The following is a 21,476-nucleotide window of genomic DNA, read 5'->3' as shown; positions in this document are numbered from 1 at the left end:
GAGAGGATTATTAGTGAAAAGTAGCTGTTACCCTTTCAGTTAGCCTGTCAATCACTTATGCTAATAGCTAGTGTGACGCCCCTCCCACCGTCTCCCCTTTGTTTGGGGGCTCATCCGGGATTTGAACCTGGGACCTCTCGACCATTGTCATAAACTGGCTCAGGGAATGTGACAAAAAGGGAGTCCACGCTAAGAGGTTAACTCAAATGAACAATGGAGTGTGTAAATTAGCAAAGTCAGAAAATGAATGTAGTGCATGAACGCATGGCATATGTGCCGTGGAGGTGTTGAAGATGCAGAACCAAACAAAGGTGATGCCGGGTGGATGTAGCTGTAGGAAGAGAGAGCGAGAATCAACACTGAAGCAGCTTTTATAGCGTGGAAGGCCCAGGTGAGCTCAATCAAGCTGACGACCGTCCCTCGTCAGCCAACTTCCTGCTGAAGTTGGCCAGGGAAACCTCCAAGACAGGGGGAGGGACGTCACACTAGCATACACATATCCCAGCCTTGCATGTAAACTCAAATTCACAAATGTTTATACCATAGAAATAGCATATTTTCTATGGTTTATAGACTGTAGGTTGTCACCATAACAGTCCCTTTACAAGCATTCTTACCTAAACACAATCATAACAATAGTCAGCATGCTAGCGATAAGCATTAACCCTAGCGATTTGCATAATTATACTTATTGAAACTTAAGTCCGGCTAAATGTTAAAGTAGTGTAGACCAAGTCCAGCTGTTCATGCAGAGCCTTTTATGTTCTTTAACTGTAGCATGAAATTATGGTGGAATTAGCAAGCTAGTTTAGCCAGCTGCTAAATGAGGACAATTTAACAATTTAAGGCTTATCAGTCATTACTGATTCACCAGATTTGTAATATGCTGATGGTTTAATTTCAAGTCCATAGAAAACAAAATGCATGTGCTGTGCTGTGATCGTAATGCTACTCTGGTTGTGGAAAAAGGGACCAAAAAAAGTGTCATTGGGAATTCAATATACACAATTTTATTTACATTGACACATGTATGAGCAACACATCAAATTTACACAGTAACACTAAAGCCTCAGGTTTAATAAATATGTAGCAAAATGCAGGAAAAAAACTCTTAGGGGAGCAATGAAATGAAAAATAATCTCTATTATCCTGAAACGTCTCCTTCCTGGCTGTAAAACCCAGTAATATCATTTTTACTGATGAATATTGATCATCAGATATACAGTATGACCATTGGGAGCCGTTTAGTCTGTTTTGCCGAGGCAGTTACCAAGTGAGCTGGCATAACTGGTTGAAATGATGAATCAGCCAATATTAAAACATTAGCCAAAGTGAATATTTTCCGTTTAAGTTACCATGGTGACAGGGACACAAGCAGCTTTTTTTTCTAGTTGAACCTACAGTCGGAAATCTGTGCACACATTTAAGAAAATACAGCATAATAAAATTCTGCATCAATGTACCACATCTTCATTGAGATAAACATCTTCAAAAGCATCACTTCTTTACAATATACGCACATTTATATTTACAAAAAAAGACAGAGCAGTAAGACTGTGGTTTTTTTTTTAGTAGCCTAAACGACTTGATGAATGTTTAGTAGTGGCACCTCTTGACAGTAAATCTTTTAATTCTGCAATCATACAGACATGCACACAAAGACACACACACAGACACATGTTCATACACACAAACAGGACACTTTCCTGGTGCTCTTCACAACCACATCCACCAGTGGGAAGAGGGTAATCATACTGGTCCGGACTGATACAGACTACTGGCTGAGAGGTGCTGAAAGTCCCACTTGTGACGGAGGAAACAGCTGGATACAAAGGACAGAAGGACTGCTGGGAAACCAGCTACTGGTCAGAGAACAATGAGATGACCAACGCACTGAAACTGATGTCTGAACAGAGAGCCACTGGCTTGTCCCCTCAACGAAAATTGCAGTCCACTTAATGGCATTTCACATGAGCATCGCCCTGACTTTATCCATTAAATATATTGTACAATATAGACCCTTTTTGTGTCGACGTCATGATGACGTCACGGTGTTAGCTGGAGGCAAAACAGAGGAAAGACTGGAGGCTAACGCTAGCAGTGGGCTAAAGTTACACATCTGAAATGTCATCTTGTTGTGTTGTTGGGTGCCAGAATCCAGATATCACATAAATTTGAGATGAGAAACTAATCCGAGGCTCTAGCGAGCTACAATATCGGAGAAACGTTTCAGATATAGAGTAAATGTTGCTAATATTTAGCAAAAAAAAGCCAATAGTTGCTAGCCAGCGTTAACTAACATGTTCAGAGAATGTTTCTGCCTCCACTTAACGCTCCGCCCACAAAATACGTCATCATGTTTACTAACAGAAAAGGGGTCTATAAGAAATACAGCCAAAACAGCCTGTCAGCCACAACAGAAAGGGTCCCGTTTCCTGGTCCTTCATGAAGGGGAAGGAGGTGAAAAGAAAACTCACATCTCAGAAATGGCAGTACCTGTCTGATGCTTGTAAACAAAGACCATACACTAGATGTGGCAGGAGAGCAAAACCATATAAACCTGAACGGTTATTTACACCTTTAAAAGAGAACTCTCCAGCAGTCCAGCTGTCAAAAAGTGAAAATATACACCTGCATCACAAACAAAGCAAAGACCAACGCCAAGAGTTTAACAGGCATTATCTTCTTTGTCAAACTTCCCATCGTATAGCAATGACTAGTATCATTACCTACAGATATGTACACATATACAGTCAACAAGCACATAAATGAAAAGCTAGCGTACCATGTCTATACCCAACAGAGCCTCACGACAGTTCGTGAAATAAGTCACAAAATTTGTATCTTTTTTTCGTGTACATAGACACGAATTTCCTTTTTTTTTCCATGACGCTCAGCACGACTTTCAGCAACGTATTTTTCGATCTTTTTCCTACGAATGTCCAGCAACACGTGACACACTTTTCAATTTCCGCTCCAGTCTTTTCAAAATAAAACTGCTTAGTTAGCTTTAGGAAAAGATCGCGATTTGGGTTAAAATAACACCAGAAGTGGCGTAACTTAAGTATGGAAGTTATCTGACAAAAACTACTTAGTTAGCTTTCGGAAAAGATTGTGGTTTTGGTTAAAATAACACCGGAAGTGGCGTAACTTAAGTGCGGAAGTTAGGTGACAAATAAATCAACTTTGACTTGTGTTTTTTGACCCACCCATCCACTCCGACCTCCTCCCTATGCCGCGCTCACCGCTCTTTATACTTCCCAGTCCACAATTACGTGGATTACATGCAAATTCATTTTGTGCTGACCATCACGAAAGAAATGTGAAATTCGTGTCTATGTACACAAATCAATACATCAAATTTTGTGACTATTTCACAAACTGCTGTGTGACTGAGCTGCTATACCATATCTCTGAAGACAACTGTGTGTGTGAAGTAACCGTGGGCTGATCTATGTAATGTGTTAACAGATCCAGTTAGCTGCTCTCTAGGTAGCAACGTCCAACATAAAAAAGAGCAGAAATGTATTTCCTAATCGACTTGAAGCACTTATGGACTCTAAAGCATGGCCGACCATGCCGTCTAATAGCTTATATACCAGTGTCTCGATATCTATATTTAAATTGGCCCCCGAAAAGTATCTCCTTCATATCAACATAGATCTGAACAGTTGGAAATAATACTGACAATAAAAGAGTAAAAAAAGCTGCATTATGTGGTGAATGTAATGATGTGAAGTTCAAGTGCCTCAAGTGCTTTTTCTCCAACAATTGCAACAGCCAACCAAAAAATAAAAACGCTACATAAATATCAGAAAAACAACAAAGAATAACAAAACACAAAATGTAAAAAGAAAAAATCTCCAATGGATAGAAAGAAACAAAACGACCTTTATGAAATGGAAGAAAAAAAAATGTAACTGAAAAATAACAAAACATTGTCATAATGTACTGAATGACAGTGTTAGAGTAACGGTTGAAGTCCCTCCACCTTCCCGGTGCCTGAACAGTTCTTTGTTTTTGAGCAGGGGAGCATTAGTCCAACTGTCCTCCCTGTAATCAGCAGGCAATAGAAGAGATAATGATAAGAGCCATTCGTCCTTTGTTGTTTCTGGTAATAGATGGCGATTACCATTCGTCTGCAACACGCGACAACAAATGCTGCCGGTACCGGGAAGGCGGGCGGGTGTAGTGGTTGGGTGGTTTGTGGCGGAACATTACAGGCACTTTATGAGGCAGCCAGACAGGTTGGGTGGGTCCTTACACCCGGTGGGCTCTGAGGGTCGTCCCCTCCAGGAAGACCTCGTGCTGGACCAGTAAGGGCTGGGTCAGAGTCGGAGCGCTGCTGGTGCCGGCTGAGTTCAGACGGTGAAGCGCGGCGCTCCGAGGACTGGGCTCCTCCCTGGCTCTGGGCGTCACAGGAGGCCTGCAGCTGAAGTTCAGATAAATCTGAAGATAAGGAAGAGAGAGAGACAACAGAGGGAACGTAAATTATTATACTGTTTCAGATCTGCAATTTCAAACATATCATTATCTCATCTGAACAGTTTGTCTCTCTTGGTGTTTTCTTTCTGTGTCATTACATCATGCAGATAAGCTAAGAGGAATAATTTGACATTGGGTAAAGACGCTTATTCACTTTCTTGCTTACAGTTAGATGAGCTCAATACCACTGTCACATATCTCCTTTATTTATGTAGATTGGAACCAGGAGTCAGTTAGCTTAGCTTAGCATAAAGACTGGAAGCAGTGAGAAACAACTAGCCTGTCTCTGTTCAAAGCAAAACAGGGCTAAAAGTCTTCAGCCAAGACATCCGAGGCTGTTCTCATACACCATGCGCAGCTATACCTACAAAAAAGAATGCACTGTAATTTGTAGGCCATATATCCCACAAAATCAATTCGTATTTAATCCACGTAATAGTGAACCAGGAAGTATAAAGAGCGACAAACCTTGTAGGGAGGAGGTGGATGGGTGGGTCAAAAATCAACCAACTTTCGCCCAAGAAATCGCAAATCGTGTCCCGTGTGAAACCAGAAGTCAACGTTGATTTATTCGTCACATAACTTCCGTACTTAAGTAGCGCCACGTCCGTAGTTATTTTAACCCAAGCATTGACTTATTTGTTACGTAACTTCTGTACTTAAGTAACGCCACTTCTGTAGTTACTTTAACCCAAGCATTAACTTATTTGTTACGCAACTAGTTATTTTAACCCAAACCAAGATCTTTTCCTAAACCTAACCGTCGCAATTTCATGTTGTTTATTCGTCACGCTACACCGGGGGCGTAAAGGCCTCAACTCTCAGCAAGAAAACAAATAGGTATATCAGCCTTAATGTCGACCTGACATTGACATGAACTGTCAGAGCTGTTGGAGTGTATGAATACAGTCATGAGGACAATGGAAGCCCTCATGTGTAGAATGATTGAATCAGACCAGCTGAGAGTTCAAACACGTCTGCTGCTGCTCGTGGTGCTGCGAGAGGCCCCCCCGCCCTTTAGCTGCATTGCATGTGAACACTCGAGGAGGTGTTTTTAAAAAGTTTTCCCACGTGAAGTGATGCGTCTTACAATCACACATCTAGCGTGTGAGGCCTAGATGTGGAAATTTAAATCAGAAAATATAAAAATAAACTTGGTAATATTACGAGAATAAAGTCATAGCTTTACGAGAAATAAAGTAATTTCTTCTTCCACAAAAGAGGCAATTTCCCCAGCAGGTCCAGGTGGTTCTTTCTTTGGAATAAACACAGTTTCTTGCACAATCTTTTCAAGGTCCTGATACTTATTTGTGAAATCTAAACTAAAGTATAACTTCACAAGATGCTCCTCATTCCTCATTCCCCAATATGTATTAAACATTTTCTATCTTTTTTTGTTGAGGCTCAAAAATTGTGTCAATGGTGTCGCAACAGCTTTTACCACTTTAGGACCCTGGAGTCGCTTCTGTTTCACTAACTTATAACCCTGCTGTGAAGTCCTCTCGGTTTTGAACCATTTATAGTGACAGTAAACAATAATCAAAGCGGTGCAACCTACGTGCTTCGTGGCATCTGACAGCTGCTGTTCGATCCTTTCCACGACTTTCCTGAAGGGGGGTCTGTTGAAGGGGTCAGCGTCCCAGCAGGATCTCATAATCTGATACCTGCACAGCAGCAGAGAAACACACAAACACTTTTATTTGTCTACTCTTTGTTTATTACATCCCCCTTTCTCTCGTTCTGTGTGTGTGTGTGTTTTCTGTTCTCAGTTCCACCTCAGAGTTTTAGTTATGCTTGTGAAAAGCCAAATGTAACAGGATGAGAGCTGACCGAAATCCCCCACATTGCATTCCTTTATAGTCTCACCACCTCCATCTACCAGTTCACACCATCTCTCCTGTGATCCTTTTTACACATGCACATTCAACAATAACTCACATTTCGCTGGGTGCAAACTCTGGAGCATCCATTCTGTTTCCTTCTTTTATCAGTTTGTAGAACTTGGCGTCCACAGGCATGCCGGGATAAGGACTGTTTCCTACATACAGCGGGGGAGACTTGGTTACATTGTGCACCTCTGAAAACAAACAGGCAGCCAGACAAACACACAACGGATGGATAGACTTACCTAGCGAGAAGATTTCCCAAAGCAAGATGCCATATGACCACACGTCACTCTCAAATGTATACACGCACTCGAAGATACTTTCTGGAGACATCCACTTCACCGGCAGACGAGCCTGAAAGAAAGAAAAGCACTCAGTGAGATGGAAAGTTGAACATTTGAAATGTTTTCTTTCTATTCTTATTTTCTTTACTGTGGTTGGGGCCACTGTGACTGAGGACTGCTAAATGAACAGACTGTACCAAACACCAGGTATGCACACACAGTGATGCGTGACGCCCTGAGGATCTAAAAACACACAACTCATACCTGACACTTAACGGAAAAAAATGCAAAGACACACATCTCAGATCTCAGTCAGCTCATCGGCAGTCACTCATCAACACTAGAAAAACAACTTGCTTGCCAAGGAGCCACAATAACTGTAATTTAATATGGTTTAATGTCATGTCTTTTGGCTAATGATTTAAACAAAACTATGTTTGTCTTGCAGACATCGTTACCTGCGACCTTCTATCCTAATACATAAGAAGAATGAAGCGCTTGAGCATTAGATGATCACTAAGTGATTTTTGGTTTTAGGATGCGATAGCTGCAGGTACAAAAACATTCACACCTCCAGCTTCTCATAAATCCATTGCAAAGATTGTGTGTAAAGTCTTTAGTAACTACCAGCTAGTTTAAAACTTTAAAATTAAAATTAAAACTTCAATTTACTAAACCAGGAAAATGTATGACTGCATATAAGGCCATTGTAAGTGAAAATAATAATATTAATAATTAAATACAGGGTGTTATATTCAGATAAAAACCTTCCCCTCCGCTTTTTTCCCTGATTTTTTTCTGGTAAATTTGCCATATTAATCTCAGAGAATATCCACGTTTTTTTCTCGTAAATTTACGATTTTATAATTTCGCAAATTTCTGAGTTTTTTCTCATAAATTTACGACTTAAATCTCAGAGTTTTTCCTCAGAACATTACTCCCCTCCCCGGGCTCCATAATAATATATATATTTTTTTATCTACAATGGCCCAAATACGCTGTCATAGAAATGCCTTAGCTAGCAAAACATCTGTAGCTCTGTCTGATCAAACTCAATCAGCTATATAAGGAAGTCACTGTGGCATTAAAAGTTGTAACCATGGATGTCTTATAGAACTGGATACCTTCAAATTATTTCCAGTGCACCACATTTCTGGCTCAGAGTCATGAGAAAACGGCCTTTAAAGACATTGATTGTGAAATACACTACATTTTTTTTAAACTAATAGAAAGGCTGTCATGAAACTTGACATTACATGACATTATGACAATTATTTTTAAGTTTTCTGAAATGTTATGTTTAAGTATGCAAATGAGACATTATCTAATGCTAACCTTTAGTGAATTTATGAGAAATCTACAGACACAAATAGACAGAGTAATAAAATAAACACCTAAATGTGTATTTTGGATGTTTTCTTTCTACTAGTCTGAAAGCCAAAACTCTCAAAACTGATCAGTGCTTGAAAAAACAATGTTTATGGCTGTAGTGTATCGTCTTAAACCACATACGGTTAAAAGTAGCTTCCTAGTGAAATGTAATACTCTTAAAGAGGACGTTTGTTTATACAGGAGCTCTGACAAGTAAAGACATGACGGATAAAGCAATAAACTAATTTATTACTTCACAAATCTATTTAGACTTTCACCAACCAGGAAACTGAAGCACAGGGTTTGGTTTAAGATAAGAATGGCATGTTGACCTTCATGACGGCCACCACTGCATCTCATCAAGTGTCTTTAGTATCTGTGGTGCGGACTTACGTTGCCTTTGACCACGTAGTTGGAGTCCGTGTTGATGTCTCGGGCCAGGCCAAAGTCACAGATCTTTGCTACTCTTCCTTGAGTCAGGAGGATATTTCTGGCAGCCAGGTCTCTGTGGATACACTGAAAAACAAATGCTACCTTTAATATCTATGATACATGTCATATACATCAGACCGGTACATACGGGTACAAAAAGTCAGGGCCACACCCCCTTTAGGGGGATAGGAAACAAAAGATCTCATAGACTTCAATGCAATCTGACGCATGTTTTAATTGTAATTTTGACAAGTTTGTATCCATTTATATCTTGTTATACAAACGTTTGTTTTATACACATGTCTAATAATTGTTTTGCGATCTTGCCTGAACCTGAGCGTTGGCGATACCTTAATAAATTAAAGTTGATCGCCGCCATGTCCCTTCAGTCTTCCCCCGTCCAACACATTGGCTGGATATTGCTGATCCAGACTTTTCTACATATCTGATTGATTAGGCTAAGTGTTGTCTGTAAATAACCAACGTGTTGACAGCTAACTGTTTGATCTATAGGCTGAGATTTAGTTGGAGACGACAGTCTGATGCTGCTGTAACGTTAATGTATGACTGTATTACTCAAGCTAACGTTAGCTAGCCATGCTGGTCGCTGTCACCAGCATCATTTTAGTCATTTAGCACTGATAGTGAATATTCACGTATCGTATGAGCCTCAAATCTCAGTGTGAAACCCGCTACACAACAGCTTTTCATAATTTTCTCTCCTGTGACGGCGAGTTTCTTTCCCCCGAAAAGGGAGCGCAGCCTCGGAGATGACGCCATGCTGGTCTGGACTATAGCTTGGAACCATAAAGCTATGCTGGTCTGGTCTATAGCTTGGAGCCATAAAGCCCCTCTATTAGATCTTTTTTAGGACATGGCAGGGGAACAAATCAGCATTTTTGGATTTATTGTTGGTGCAACCAACTACACAGCAACTCTTCAGCATAGCGTTATAGTTTGGAGACATGTTTCAACTTCTTCTGTTTACTCTGTTACCGTCTACGAGGGACACGGGATTGGTTTCCCTCAAAACGAGGCGTGGTCACGAGAGCCTACTCTGGATGACGTAGTGCCGGTCTGATGTATGTAATCCACGTAATTGTGACCGTGTGAAACCACAAGTCAACGTTGATTCATTTGTCACGTAACATCTGTACTTAAGTTAGATCACTTCCAGAGTTATTCTAACCCAAACCACGGTCTTTTCCTAAACCTAACTAAATACTTTTGTTGCCTAAGCCTAACCAAGTCAATCTTTTGCTAAACCTAACTAAGTAGGTTGTTTCCTAAGCCTAACCAAGTTGATCTTTTCCTAAACCTAACTAAGTAGTTTTTTGCCTAAGCCTAACCAAGTCGGACTATTCCTAAACCTAACTAAGTAGCTTTATTTTGAAAAGATTGGAGCGTAAATTGACAAGTGCGTCACGTGTTGCTGGACATTTGTAGGAAAAGGCATGAAAAATAAGTTTTTGAAAGTCGTGCTGAGCGTCACATGAAAAATTTCTGTTACCGTCCATGAGAGATTGTTTTTTTCCCTAAAAAGGGGGCGTGGTCATGCGATGACGTATTGCCGGTCTGATGTATACATGACCAATCAATAATCTAACATTCGGCGTGGATGAAGTGCTTTTTCTAATGCAGTTTGGTGCTGAATTTCCACACTTGACTCTGTAACACACTACCGCTGACACTGATACATGAGCTTACTGGCCTCCAGAGCTAATAAATCTTTCAGCAGCGTGCTCTAACATACGTTTTAGATCCGTTTACTAGCTGTGGAAACATGATCCATGCTCTGTCACATCATCATTTGCAGGAATTCACATCAGAGTTAGACAGTTGACACTCACATTTTTGGCGGCCAAAAACTCCATGCCTTTGGCCACTTGGTGCGAGAAGCTGAGGAGGTCTTCGGTGTCCAGAGACAGACCGTCCTCGTCAAACTTCTCGCTCTCTGCGTCTGCTTCAGAGGAGCCACCTGAGAGGACAAACGGGGATATATGAGTCTTACTTCAACTGCTTCTCTGTGTATTTTAAGATATCTGATGAATGGCTGGCGTGCTTGCCTTTGCGTAGTGAGCGTCTCTTCTCGGAGGACGAGCCGAACGGCGGGTTGCCAGCAGCAGAAGGCCTCATGGTCATGTAGCCGTTAAAGCTGTCACTGTGAAGAGGAAAAGGAGCAGTCTGGTCTCAGTTGAGCACAGCCACACACATAGGCACGCTGCTGTCCAAATACCCTCCTCCTACGCACGTTCTGGATAGTAAATACTAGTATCTTTTCTCTTACACACACACAATATACCACTCGTTATACATAAAAAAGAAGCTGACCCAGCTGCGTCTCTCTGCGGCATGACGTTGCGGTAGTAGCAGTCTTCCTCCAGCTTATAGCAGATGAAGGATTCCCTCTTCCTGCGTAGAAAGTTAAGGAGGTCTCCGAAGCAGCAGTACTCTGTTATCACCAGTGTCGGGCCTGCAGACAGGAGAAACATGATGAAAATAAAGCACTACAGTAGCTGTGTTTCCATTCAAGCAAATTTTAAGCAAACTTTTGAAATTACGCAAAAAGAAATGCCAATTAGGTGCATTTCCATCAACGGGTTTGGAGCAAATAAACAATTGGCGCTATAGGCTACACATGGCTGTAATCCACCAGTAAACAGAGTAGAAGAAGTAGAGAAAGTAACCCGTGAGTTGGGAAACTCTTGCGAGACGGTTAAGGATAGGCACTGATCTCGAATAGTTAAGGTTAGGACAGGTCGGCAGCGAGTCTTGCAAGAGTTTTTGCAGATTTCTGATCAGATTTAGCAATTCTGGACACTATCTTGTGAACTGGATACAAAACAAGTCACATTGGCCATCTAACATGTGTTAGAGATAAAAATGGTAACCCTGTCTCACTGGAAGGCGTATAAATAGCACGACATTACAGGGACATTCTGCGTGTCATGAGGACGCATTTTAGGCTTTTTGTGTGTCATTTGTATGCCATGCAACAAAACTACGTTAACGTCCGTAGCTAGGTTTAGACAGCAAAAACACTTAGTTATTCGGCAAAGGCGTATCCATTTACCGCATCAACTCTTTTTCGACAAAGGCAATAATCACCTCAAGCGAGCGTAAAAACTTTTGTTCACATTTGAGGGAATTTTATCGAATATTTTGCCGTTTACATACAGCTTTTCTATTCCGATACTTAATGCGAATAAAAATATGCAACGTATCCTCATTCAACAATTTGTATGATATCTTACGAAAAATTATTCCTAATTTTTCATGCGTTTTCCTACAAATTTCCAGCAAAATGTGTCAATTTCCCTTCCAGTCTTTTCAAAGTAAACTTCTCTCTTCACAGGAAACAACTTGGTTAAGTTTACACAACAAAACTTCTTAGTTAGGTTTACGAAAATATCGACTTCGTTAGGTTTAGAGAAATATCCTGGTTTGGGTTAAAATAAGTACGTAAGTGGCATTAGTTAAGTACAGAAGTTACATGACAAATAAATCAACGTTGACTTCTGGTTTCACACGAGACATGAACAGCGGCCTCCTGGGTGAAAGTCCAATTTTTGTATGACCCAATATTTCCTGGTTCACAATTTTGTTGATTACATATGACTTTATTCCGTTGGATATATATATACAAATTACAGTGCACTACTTTTCGTAGGTAAAGCTACCAACGGTGTGAGAACAGCCTGAAATATGTGAATGGAAACACGTCTATTGACGGCAAGAATCACAACAAAATTAGCTTCCTAGAATCTCTGAAGTTTCACTAAATAATAAAACAGGACAACATGGCTGCCGCACCTCCAACAGTGCACGCTCCCAGCAGGTTGACGATATTCATGTGGTTTCCCAGGTAACTGAGGACTTTCAGCTCCGACATCAGTGCCTCTTTCTCCGTGGCATGAGCGCTCGCTGTGGAGGGAAAAAAAATAATAATAATATTGGAACATAATCAGAATCAAAAGGAATGAAGAGTCAGCTCCAGTTGAACTGCGATTACATATCGTGAGCTGGTATTTGCAGGATTAAATAAAAATAAGTGTCTGTTGCTGCTGGCGGGTAATACAAATAAAAAGCCTGCACCGCCACTGAATGAAATTATCCACATAATTGCTGCCTGTCTCTGAACACCTGCAGGAAAGTTATTTATTCATCACTACTCCTCACAGCTCCTCACAGCTCCACTTCATTTGCATGTGTGTTAACTTACATTTGAGCATTTTCACAGCCACCGTCATGACCGAATCTGCTTCAGAGAGGCCATACGCGGTGGCTTCCACCACTTTCCCAAATGCACCAGATCCCAGTGTCTTCCCTGAAGACAGACAAAAAACACTGTTATTCCCCATCCTGTTTGCCTCCCACAAACTGGCCCCGTGCCAGCATTCCTAGGACAACGCCACCAGTTTGAGCCCCCGGGCTGTGTACGTAGGCACCAGGACACGCAGGATCCTGTTTAAGGAGGTTTCTTAAAAACAACACCCATAATATGTCAACAATATCATGTTTGCAGTGAGGGAGTGGGGTTTCATCATTAATGAGCTGTGAAACTGGTTAGTGACCACACACACATCATGGCTAAAGCCTTAACGCTGTGTCCATGTACACAGAAAACAGAGTGTTTGTCGATCACCATGAAGTCGCCCGAGGGAGGCGGCGGTGATGTCATGCCGACTAGCTCTGTTAGGCTTTATTACTGAGACTATTTCTGACAGTTATCTCCACATCACTCGGCTCCTCTGCGATGATTTACAACCGGGACATAAAAACCAGGACGTACACTTCAGAGCAAGAAATGAGAGATTAATGGGATTAAATTTGGATCATTTCGATGAAAGACTGCTCACCAAAACGCAAGTTGTTTCGAGGGAACTCCCACTCGTGATCGTACGGTAGCTGGGTGGGGTCAATGTACACATAGTTGTTTCCATGGATGCCTTCGATAACTTTCCACTGAATCTGGTATTTGGGTTTCTGGAAAGAACGCAGACACAAAAACAAACACTGCTTGTAACAAATGAACTTGATTGATTTCGACACGCTTTACTCGTTTGCCGTGTCTCAAAGTGTGATTGAAGAGGGTGTGCCACGCAAGGGGGAAAAAGTGCAGAGCTGTCTTACCTGCATGTACTTGTAGAAGAGCATGATGAGGACGAGACAGAGGATGCCTGCTGCTGATACGGAGCCAATCAGCAGAGGGGTGAACAGATCATGGGGAACAGTCCTCTCTGCAGGGAGACAGACGTGGTCATGTTAGAGGCAATCTAACTAACTTAAAACCTGGTATTTCACCCGGTGGGGCGGTGGTGCCTCGGGTCCTGCGTGACACTAGCCCGTTCACACGAAAAAGGCGTATAAATGCCACAATAATGTGCAGGGCAGTTATTATTGCCCTATTATTATTACAAAAACATGGTCCTCTCTCTAGGTTCATGGTGGAGAGGAGGTTGTGTAGCTCGGGCTCTGGCTCTATGTATTCGTCATGGAGAGGTGGTCGTGGTGCTCTGGCTCTATCTATCTGGCACGGAGAGGAGGTTGTGTTGCTAAGGCTCTATCTATCTGGCGTGGAGAGGAGGTTGTGTTGCTAAGGCTCTATCTATCTGACACGGAGAGGAGGTTGTGTTGCTAAGGCTCTATCTATCTGGCGTGGAGAGGAGGTTGTGTTGCTAAGGCTCTATCTATCTGGCTTGGAGAGGAGATTGTGTTGCTAAGGCTCTATCTATCTGGCGTGGAGAGGAGGTTGTGTTGCTAAGGCTCTATCTATCTGGCTTGGAGAGGAGATTGTGTTGCTAAGGCTCTATCTATCTGGCGTGGAGAGGAGGTTGTGTTGCTAAGGCTCTATCTATCTGGCGTGGAGAGGAGGTTGTGTTGCTAAGGCTTTATCTGGTTGGTGTGGAGATGTGGTCGTGTTGCTCTGGCTCTATCTATCTGGCACAGAGAGGAGGTTGTGTTGCTAAGGCTCTATCTATCTGGCGTGGAGAGGAGATTGTGTTGCTAAGGCTCTATCTATCTGGCACAGAGAGGAGGTTACTCTGGCTCTATCTATCTGGCGTGGCGAGGAGGTCGTGTTACTCTGGCTCTATCTGTTTGGCGACGACTGGAAGCTGCTTGACATCCTCCCGTATCCCCCTTCTCACATATGTTCACATTACATTTTTATCATATGGATTGTCTATCTTGTATTTTCATGATGTTGTTAGTCTGTACACACGACATCTATTGCACGTCGGTCCGTCCTGCAAGGGGGATCCCTCCTCTGTTGCTCTTCCCGAGGTTTCTAACATTTTCTTCCCTGTTAAAGGGTTTTTTTTTTTTTTTTTGGTTAAGTTTTTCCTTACCGATGAGAGGGTAGTACTGTAAAGGACAGAGGGTGTCGTATCCTGTACAGATTGTAAAGCCCCCCCCCCCTCCCCCCCCAGGCAAATTTGTGATTTTGGGCTATACAAATAAAATTGACTTGACTTGACTTGAATTAGCGTGCATTAAGTATGCCTTTCTGTGTGTCTTTTGCACACCATATTTTACGACTGGGACAAAACACTTTCCTCCCGATTCAATACTATCACGATACTTTGGTGCTTATTCTATATGTATTGCGATTTTTAAGTATTGTGATTCTATAAGTATTGCGATTCAATATTACTATTTATTGCGATTTTTGTTAACTTTTTTAACACTAGACCATGGTAAAAAGTTGAATCATACACTTCTAGGGACTTTTACTTTGGAAAATATCTAAATTAATACAGTAAAAAAGGTTTAATTTTCAGCATGTATGTCAGAGATGTTCTGAAGTCAAATATATCAGTCCAACCCAATAATATAAAGAATAAAGACATTTCCCTCATAAATTAGTAGTATTTTCTTTTTAATTTATAAGGGACATGTAGTGTTTTATACTTCTGGTGAATATAATCCAATCAATCTTATTTCCATGTATGTATTTTGTATACACAGTTCCCTTTGTTAACACCTTATTTTGAAAACCGGACGTAGTCCCAACGTGTCTACTTCCTCTAACTTCTCCAAGGTGGTCTCTAGCTCTCCCGTCAGCTTTGTTCTCTTTATCCATCCATGGTCAGCTCCATCGGGGCCGTTTGAATGCATTTAACATAAATGTCAGTATATGGGTGCTCTACAGTTGTAGCGGCGGCCCGTTTGACCTCTGCATTGATTCAAATTATACTCCGGCTGGTGGGCGGACTGCTTGGTATTTCCTCAACATGATCTCAACTTGGCTGCAGAGTCACAAAACTTTCTCATTTTACAGCTAAACAGAACACTACAAGACGATTCTGAGGAGAGAAATAGGCATTACAGTAACAGAATATTGATTGATATTTGATCAGCGCTGCCTAGTTTGCGAGGGATTGACAGCTGCTCCGAAACGTCAGACCTCAGATCAGCTCTGACTGCTTGTTTTCCTCCAGTCTGTGAAATCTTGCAGATGCCGTTAGGAGCACCGGAGGACACATGATTTTTTTCAGATATAGTGACCGTTTTATAAAAAATAACTTTTTTAAAAATCATATTTGCTCCAACATGCCTACTTCAACTTTATGCACAGTTGCATGTAAACTAGTGTAATATTTATTTTCATAAGCCATGTAAACAGCTTGGTAGGAATTTCTTTTTTGGAATAAGGGTGAAAACTGGAATATTTTGTGAATAGTCAGTGACTCTTTCAATGGTTCAACTCTAAATGACATTGCAAAGGGGCATTAATGTAAGCCAGAGAGGGCTAAGTCACAGTGAAGCTCGGTTTGGTCAAATCACAGCCAACTAATCCACTTACATATGTAAACATACTTCAGCGTTCTCTGCTTTTTTTTCTTTTTTCTATTTCTGCACTTTTATTTCGTCGAACTGCTTGAACTCCGTTTCGATGATAATACGGTATTTAACGGTATTTCTGTTGCTTTTACAGCTGCGAGTAATTACATGTAATCGGTGTTCTGTTCCTTTGGCTGTTTGTGATGCCTTATTGTTTTGCTCCTCTGTACAGTGGGGTGTAATAAGCTCTTTAGAGATAAGAAGCTTTCTCTCCACTTCAAATCTGAGAATGCAGAGTCTGCAGGAACTAATCCCCTGTAAACCTGTCAGTGGTTTCTAAAGCTCGGTGTGTTCTCTGCTGCAGCTCACTATGACACCTCCCGAGCCTCCCACAGCCCCAGAACGCCCGCCGCCGCCACCGCCAGGACTCCTACTGCGCTCCACACTCTCAGCGCCTCCGCCTGGTCTGCTGTTACTCTGCAAAGCGCAATAAAAAAAAAAAAATCCTGGGCACACGCTCCCAAAGGCCTGTCCTGCCTGGCCACCATCACTCTCCCTCCCTCATAATGCTCGCCCACATACCCGCTGTAGCCCCCGCCATAAACCCCGGGTCTCTTCGCTGTACGTTCCTGCAGTCACGCCACTTTGAGGGGCATTGCACAGCAGATGGGGATGGCCGTTATAACAGAGCGGATTTTGTAGTCATAAAGTAAACAATGGACTAAAGCTAATTCCTATCTGTTAGTGACAACATCTTATCAGCTCCGAGGTGTCGCTCCTTGCTTATGTTTACCTAACAGATTATAGACGACCAACCTCCAGCTGTGAGACCACATTCACGGGTTAATCCTCGCCAAAATCATGCGGGTAGTAAATATTTTGGGTTGAGGATTAAGTCCCATGTGGGGTTTATAGAACTGCTAAGATAAACTAGGGGAGTCGCTGGCTTTTTAACGTACTCCGACGAAGATTTGCAACCTGAAAAAAGGAGATTTTCATGTGTCCTTCAATCTGAAGGTGAGGACATGAAGGGGATTACATCAAATCAGCAACAAACCACGAGACTGACAGGCGCCCCCCTTCAATTACCACGTGACTGCATCGTGCTTTGTTAACGTGCATCTTATACATCAAACTCACCGCTGATAGAAAACAGCGTGTAGGCCTGCTCTCCCTCCACCGTGGCCACACACTCCAGAGTGCTGAACCGCCCCCGGCTCACGTTCACCCGACTCTCCACCTCCGTCTTCCCGAACATGGGGCTGAACAGCGTGACGGTGATGACATTGTGCTCCTCCTGGGTGGCGTTCACCTGCTGGGAGCACCTGAAGGCAGAAGATTACACGTTGTTGACAAAGGGATCACCGAGCTATTCGGCGATTATCTCGCTCTCTCTGCGAGACGCACATTCCTGAAGTCTTGAAAACACTTTAACCACAACTTTACTGTCATATTCTAGGTTTTTCATTTTCGTGTCATTCTTTCATTGTTTTCTTTTTTATTTCGAACATCTGTCGTTTCAGTTCCTGCTCCTCCTTGATGTTCCTCACTTCCTCAACTACTCACCTGCCACTGATTTTACCATTAGCCTTGTTTTCCTGTTGCCCTGCCAGATCGTCTTTGTTCTACCTCGTGTCTACCTCATCGCTTTCCAGCAACTCTCCATTGCAAGTTTTCTTTGGTTTACTGTCACGTTCTTTTCAGCCCCGTAGCTTATGTTTTTTTATTTTGTGCCACTCTTTCATTGTTTCCTGTTTTATTTTGAAAATCTGTTGTTTCAGTTCCTGCCCCTCGTGTGCTTCCGGCACCTGCCCTTACAGCCCGTGAAGTAGTCACGTAATTTAAAGGTACTATATGTAATAATTTACATGTATTAATCACTTTGTATTGCCATTGTGTGAACAGACTGTAATGTAACTTAAAAACTGAGACCTTCCCCGATTTTCTCGGTTGTCTATAACAGCCTGTGGACTGATTTCTATGTGAAGGCCTCGGGACGGTTTTGCTTCGTAATGTTAGCTGATGGAGTAATTTGCAAATGGCGAGCTAGTTAGTATCATGGAGATTGGACATTAGCGGTGATATATGATTGTAATGTAATGTCACGTCACTGTTTTGGCCGATGCCCAGGATGATTGCTCGCGCCTACGGAGTGCGAGCACGAGCAACAGGATGCTGACTACAGTTCAGTTAACGGCCACCGGTGTCATTAATAACAATGACTTTCTAAAAGTTACATATAGTACCTTTAATGTATTGATTTGTGTACATAGACACAAATTGAATTTTTTTTTAATAAGACTTTTCAGTTTCAGCTCATGAAATACAGGTGAAATATAATTCCCAGCTGTAATCTCGGTGCTCTCTGGTCACAAGCTCACTCTCTTTCCGTTCATTTGCGTGCCTGTATGTAATGAGCATTAAGTGGATTTGAGTATAATTAAAGAATTACTGGATGAAGTTTGGATAATCACGTATGATGCACTGCCTGGGCTGCTTGGGATTGGTGTTGCTGTGGCAACCAGGTGCGCCGCTCCAGTTGTATCCAGGCAGACCGCCCAGGGTCTCTACCAATCACAAGTCAACTTTCTCCAATCCCCCCTGTCACATGAGGGTCATCTTAGCGCCGTCAACCAATCACAAGTCAGCCTCCGCCACGTACCGCAGCAATCCCACATTCCACCGCCATCATCATTCCTAACTCTACGCAACAGGTCTTTAGTGTCGTCCCTCGACGTGCACTTCATATGAGTTTTGCAAGCGTTTGAATATTAAAAACAAATGTGAAATGGTGGGTGGACGCCTTGCAATGAAGATTCACAGACATGCATGCCTCTTTGCAAAGATCATGACATTTGTTGGCAAACAGATCCAATAATCAAATTGTTTTATAGTATTTTGTTTTATTAGATAGCACATGATGCTTTTGATTTTTTCTGGCTGTAGATCCCAGCATATTCTGTCTGATGATAACTGATAAATTGAGGGATGAATATGCATAAATGCGGGTAAAGTTTAGGATTGAAAGTCAGGATCATATCTACTTATGTCATATCTCACTCTTAAGTTGTTACTTAAGCCCCTAAAAACGTACGTTTTTCTCTATAACATTAAATATGTATTACTAAATAAACAACATAAGAAAGTTTGAAAGGAATCATGTTTGTTTTTTTTTTATTTTATTTTATGTTTTTATTCGCCAGATTTGACCGTCAATGGCGGCATAAGCAGGTAACCCGACAACTGTCATCACTGAATTCTGATTGGTGCAGGGACGTATGACACCACATTTCCAAATTTAGCCCCGCCCACTGCAAAACCAGCGAGAGAGGCACAAACAAAAACAGAAATCTCTCATGTGAAGCAACCAAACCTGTTTTAACGTTGGAGGAAAAAGTGTGTTTTCAAGTCAATCACTGATAATAAGAAGAGAAAAAAAAGGCTTTTCAGGGCCTTTAAACATCTCACCTGGAGTAGGGCTGCTCGCAGTAGTACCAGGTGATCTGCGGAGCAGGGAAGCCCTCCGCCACACAGCGCACCTGTCCGTCCACCGGGCCCTCATGAGACACAATCTCAGGTTTACCTAACAAACACAAGTTAATGTCAGGAAATGTCAGCTAAGAGATCGGTGACAAGCTGGAGAGAGTTTTTTTTATTCACCTGCATTGAACCTCAGTGAGGTGTGACTGATAGAAAGCATGAGCTGACCTCATTTCACACCAAGAAAATAAAAAGGTCAATGAAACCGTTTTCCCCCACATGTCAACTCCTGAAGATTAATGCAATGTGCAGTTATTCATTATGTGGCTTAAGGGAACAAAAAACCTTTAAAAAGAAAATCAATGACATATATAACTTACTGATCACAAAGATGGTGAATGTGTGGTTCACTGAAGCGTCACCGTTGGAGGCCTGAAAGGTGTAAACTCCACTCTCTGACATTTTCAGTCGCACCAGCCTCAGCTCGCTGCTGTACCTGAACACAGAGCAATTACATCCTTAGCATTAAAGTATTTAAGAATCATCAGTAAAAATGCTTTTTTAAAGCTTAAAAATGTGACAACGAACCAACAGTTTGTATATGTTATGAAAAGCATGCGTTTTCTATGAATGTCCAGCAACACGTGTCAATTTCTGCATGTTACATGCATACAGTCTTTTCAAAATTAATTTCCGTCCTCACAGGAAACACCTTAGTTTAGGAAAAGATCACGGAAGCGGCGTTACTTAAAGGTGCTATTGATAACATTCAACCACTAGATGTCTCATTCTCCCTCCCCTGTTGCATTGCATTTACTTCACAACAAGTCGTTGCCAGACTCTTACCATCAATCTCGGTCAGTTATCCGTTTTTTCCACATGAACTGACGACACAAAGATACCACGTGATACCAGCGTTATTTTACTATTGGCTAGATATAAACAAAATATTAATTTTGGACCCGCCAAAGCTTTTAAAATGATTAATTTACAATAATTATGGATCACGTGGATGTGTTATTTGTAAAAAAAAAGATTTGTCTACGTAAGAAATGTTAAAATTACAAAGTTACGTGACAAATAAGTCAACGTTTGGGTTAAAATACGGAGGTGAGGAAGCTTGAGTACGTATCCTCATACAGCTGTTCGTATGATATGTTACGAAAAGTTATTTCTAATTTTTCGTGCGTTTTCCTACGAATGTCCAGCAACACGTGGCGCTTATAGTCTTTTTCAAAATAAACTTCCGTCTTCACAGGAAACAACTTGGTTAGGTTTAGGAAAAGATCGTGGAAGTGGCGTTACATAAGTACAGCAGTTATGTGACAAATAAGTCAACGTTTGGATTAAAATACAGAAGTGGCAGTACGGAACTAATGCGACTCACACGGGCCAAGAACAGCAGTCTTCTGGGCAAAAGTCTGGTGTTTTTTGACCCACCACAACCTCCTCCCTATACGCACTTGTCGTTCTCTATACTTCCTGGTTCACGATTATGTGAATTAAATTGATTTTGTGGGATACATTTGAATAACAGTACATTACTTTTCTTTCTTAGAAAGAACTGTAAATGTTCCGATATTTGCATTTTAGATTATAACCAGTCTTTTGTTTGTGTTCTGCTCTTTTACACACACATGCAAATCATTAATAGAAAAGAAAAAGTCTCTGCGGTTTCCAGTTATTCTCGAGGCTACTTTATAAATATTTTGATATGGATTTATTGATTAATGTGTTCCCTCATGCACCATTT

At 41.6% G+C, this 21,476-nt stretch overlaps 1 protein-coding gene across 2 annotated transcripts in view; it reads right to left on the bottom strand.

Annotated features, from left to right (window-relative positions):
* Positions 1-3,271: 3,271 nt before the first annotated feature.
* The window catches only part of kita (KIT proto-oncogene, receptor tyrosine kinase a), a 35,339-nt gene continuing 17,134 nt past the window's right edge, over positions 3,272-21,476 (bottom strand). For both annotated transcript variants that reach the window (XM_037771218.1, XM_037771219.1), the window contains exons 7-21: positions 20,104-20,219; positions 19,712-19,826; positions 17,384-17,568; positions 13,592-13,698; positions 13,318-13,444; positions 12,681-12,785; positions 12,272-12,382; positions 10,790-10,931; positions 10,525-10,619; positions 10,309-10,436; positions 8,420-8,542; positions 6,614-6,725; positions 6,424-6,523; positions 6,044-6,149; positions 3,272-4,449 (exon numbers count right to left, since the gene is read on the bottom strand). In XM_037771218.1, coding sequence (XP_037627146.1) covers positions 4,261-4,449; positions 6,044-6,149; positions 6,424-6,523; positions 6,614-6,725; positions 8,420-8,542; positions 10,309-10,436; positions 10,525-10,619; positions 10,790-10,931; positions 12,272-12,382; positions 12,681-12,785; positions 13,318-13,444; positions 13,592-13,698; positions 17,384-17,568; positions 19,712-19,826; positions 20,104-20,219 — 1,861 coding nt within the window. In that variant the 3' untranslated portion in view covers positions 3,272-4,260. The remainder of the gene's footprint in view (positions 4,450-6,043; positions 6,150-6,423; positions 6,524-6,613; positions 6,726-8,419; positions 8,543-10,308; positions 10,437-10,524; positions 10,620-10,789; positions 10,932-12,271; positions 12,383-12,680; positions 12,786-13,317; positions 13,445-13,591; positions 13,699-17,383; positions 17,569-19,711; positions 19,827-20,103; positions 20,220-21,476) is intronic.

Source organism: Sebastes umbrosus, chromosome 5 (assembly GCF_015220745.1).
Source record: "Sebastes umbrosus isolate fSebUmb1 chromosome 5, fSebUmb1.pri, whole genome shotgun sequence".
Classification (NCBI taxonomy): domain Eukaryota; kingdom Metazoa; phylum Chordata; class Actinopteri; order Perciformes; family Sebastidae; genus Sebastes; species Sebastes umbrosus.
This window is presented reverse-complemented; position numbering and strand designations above follow the sequence as displayed.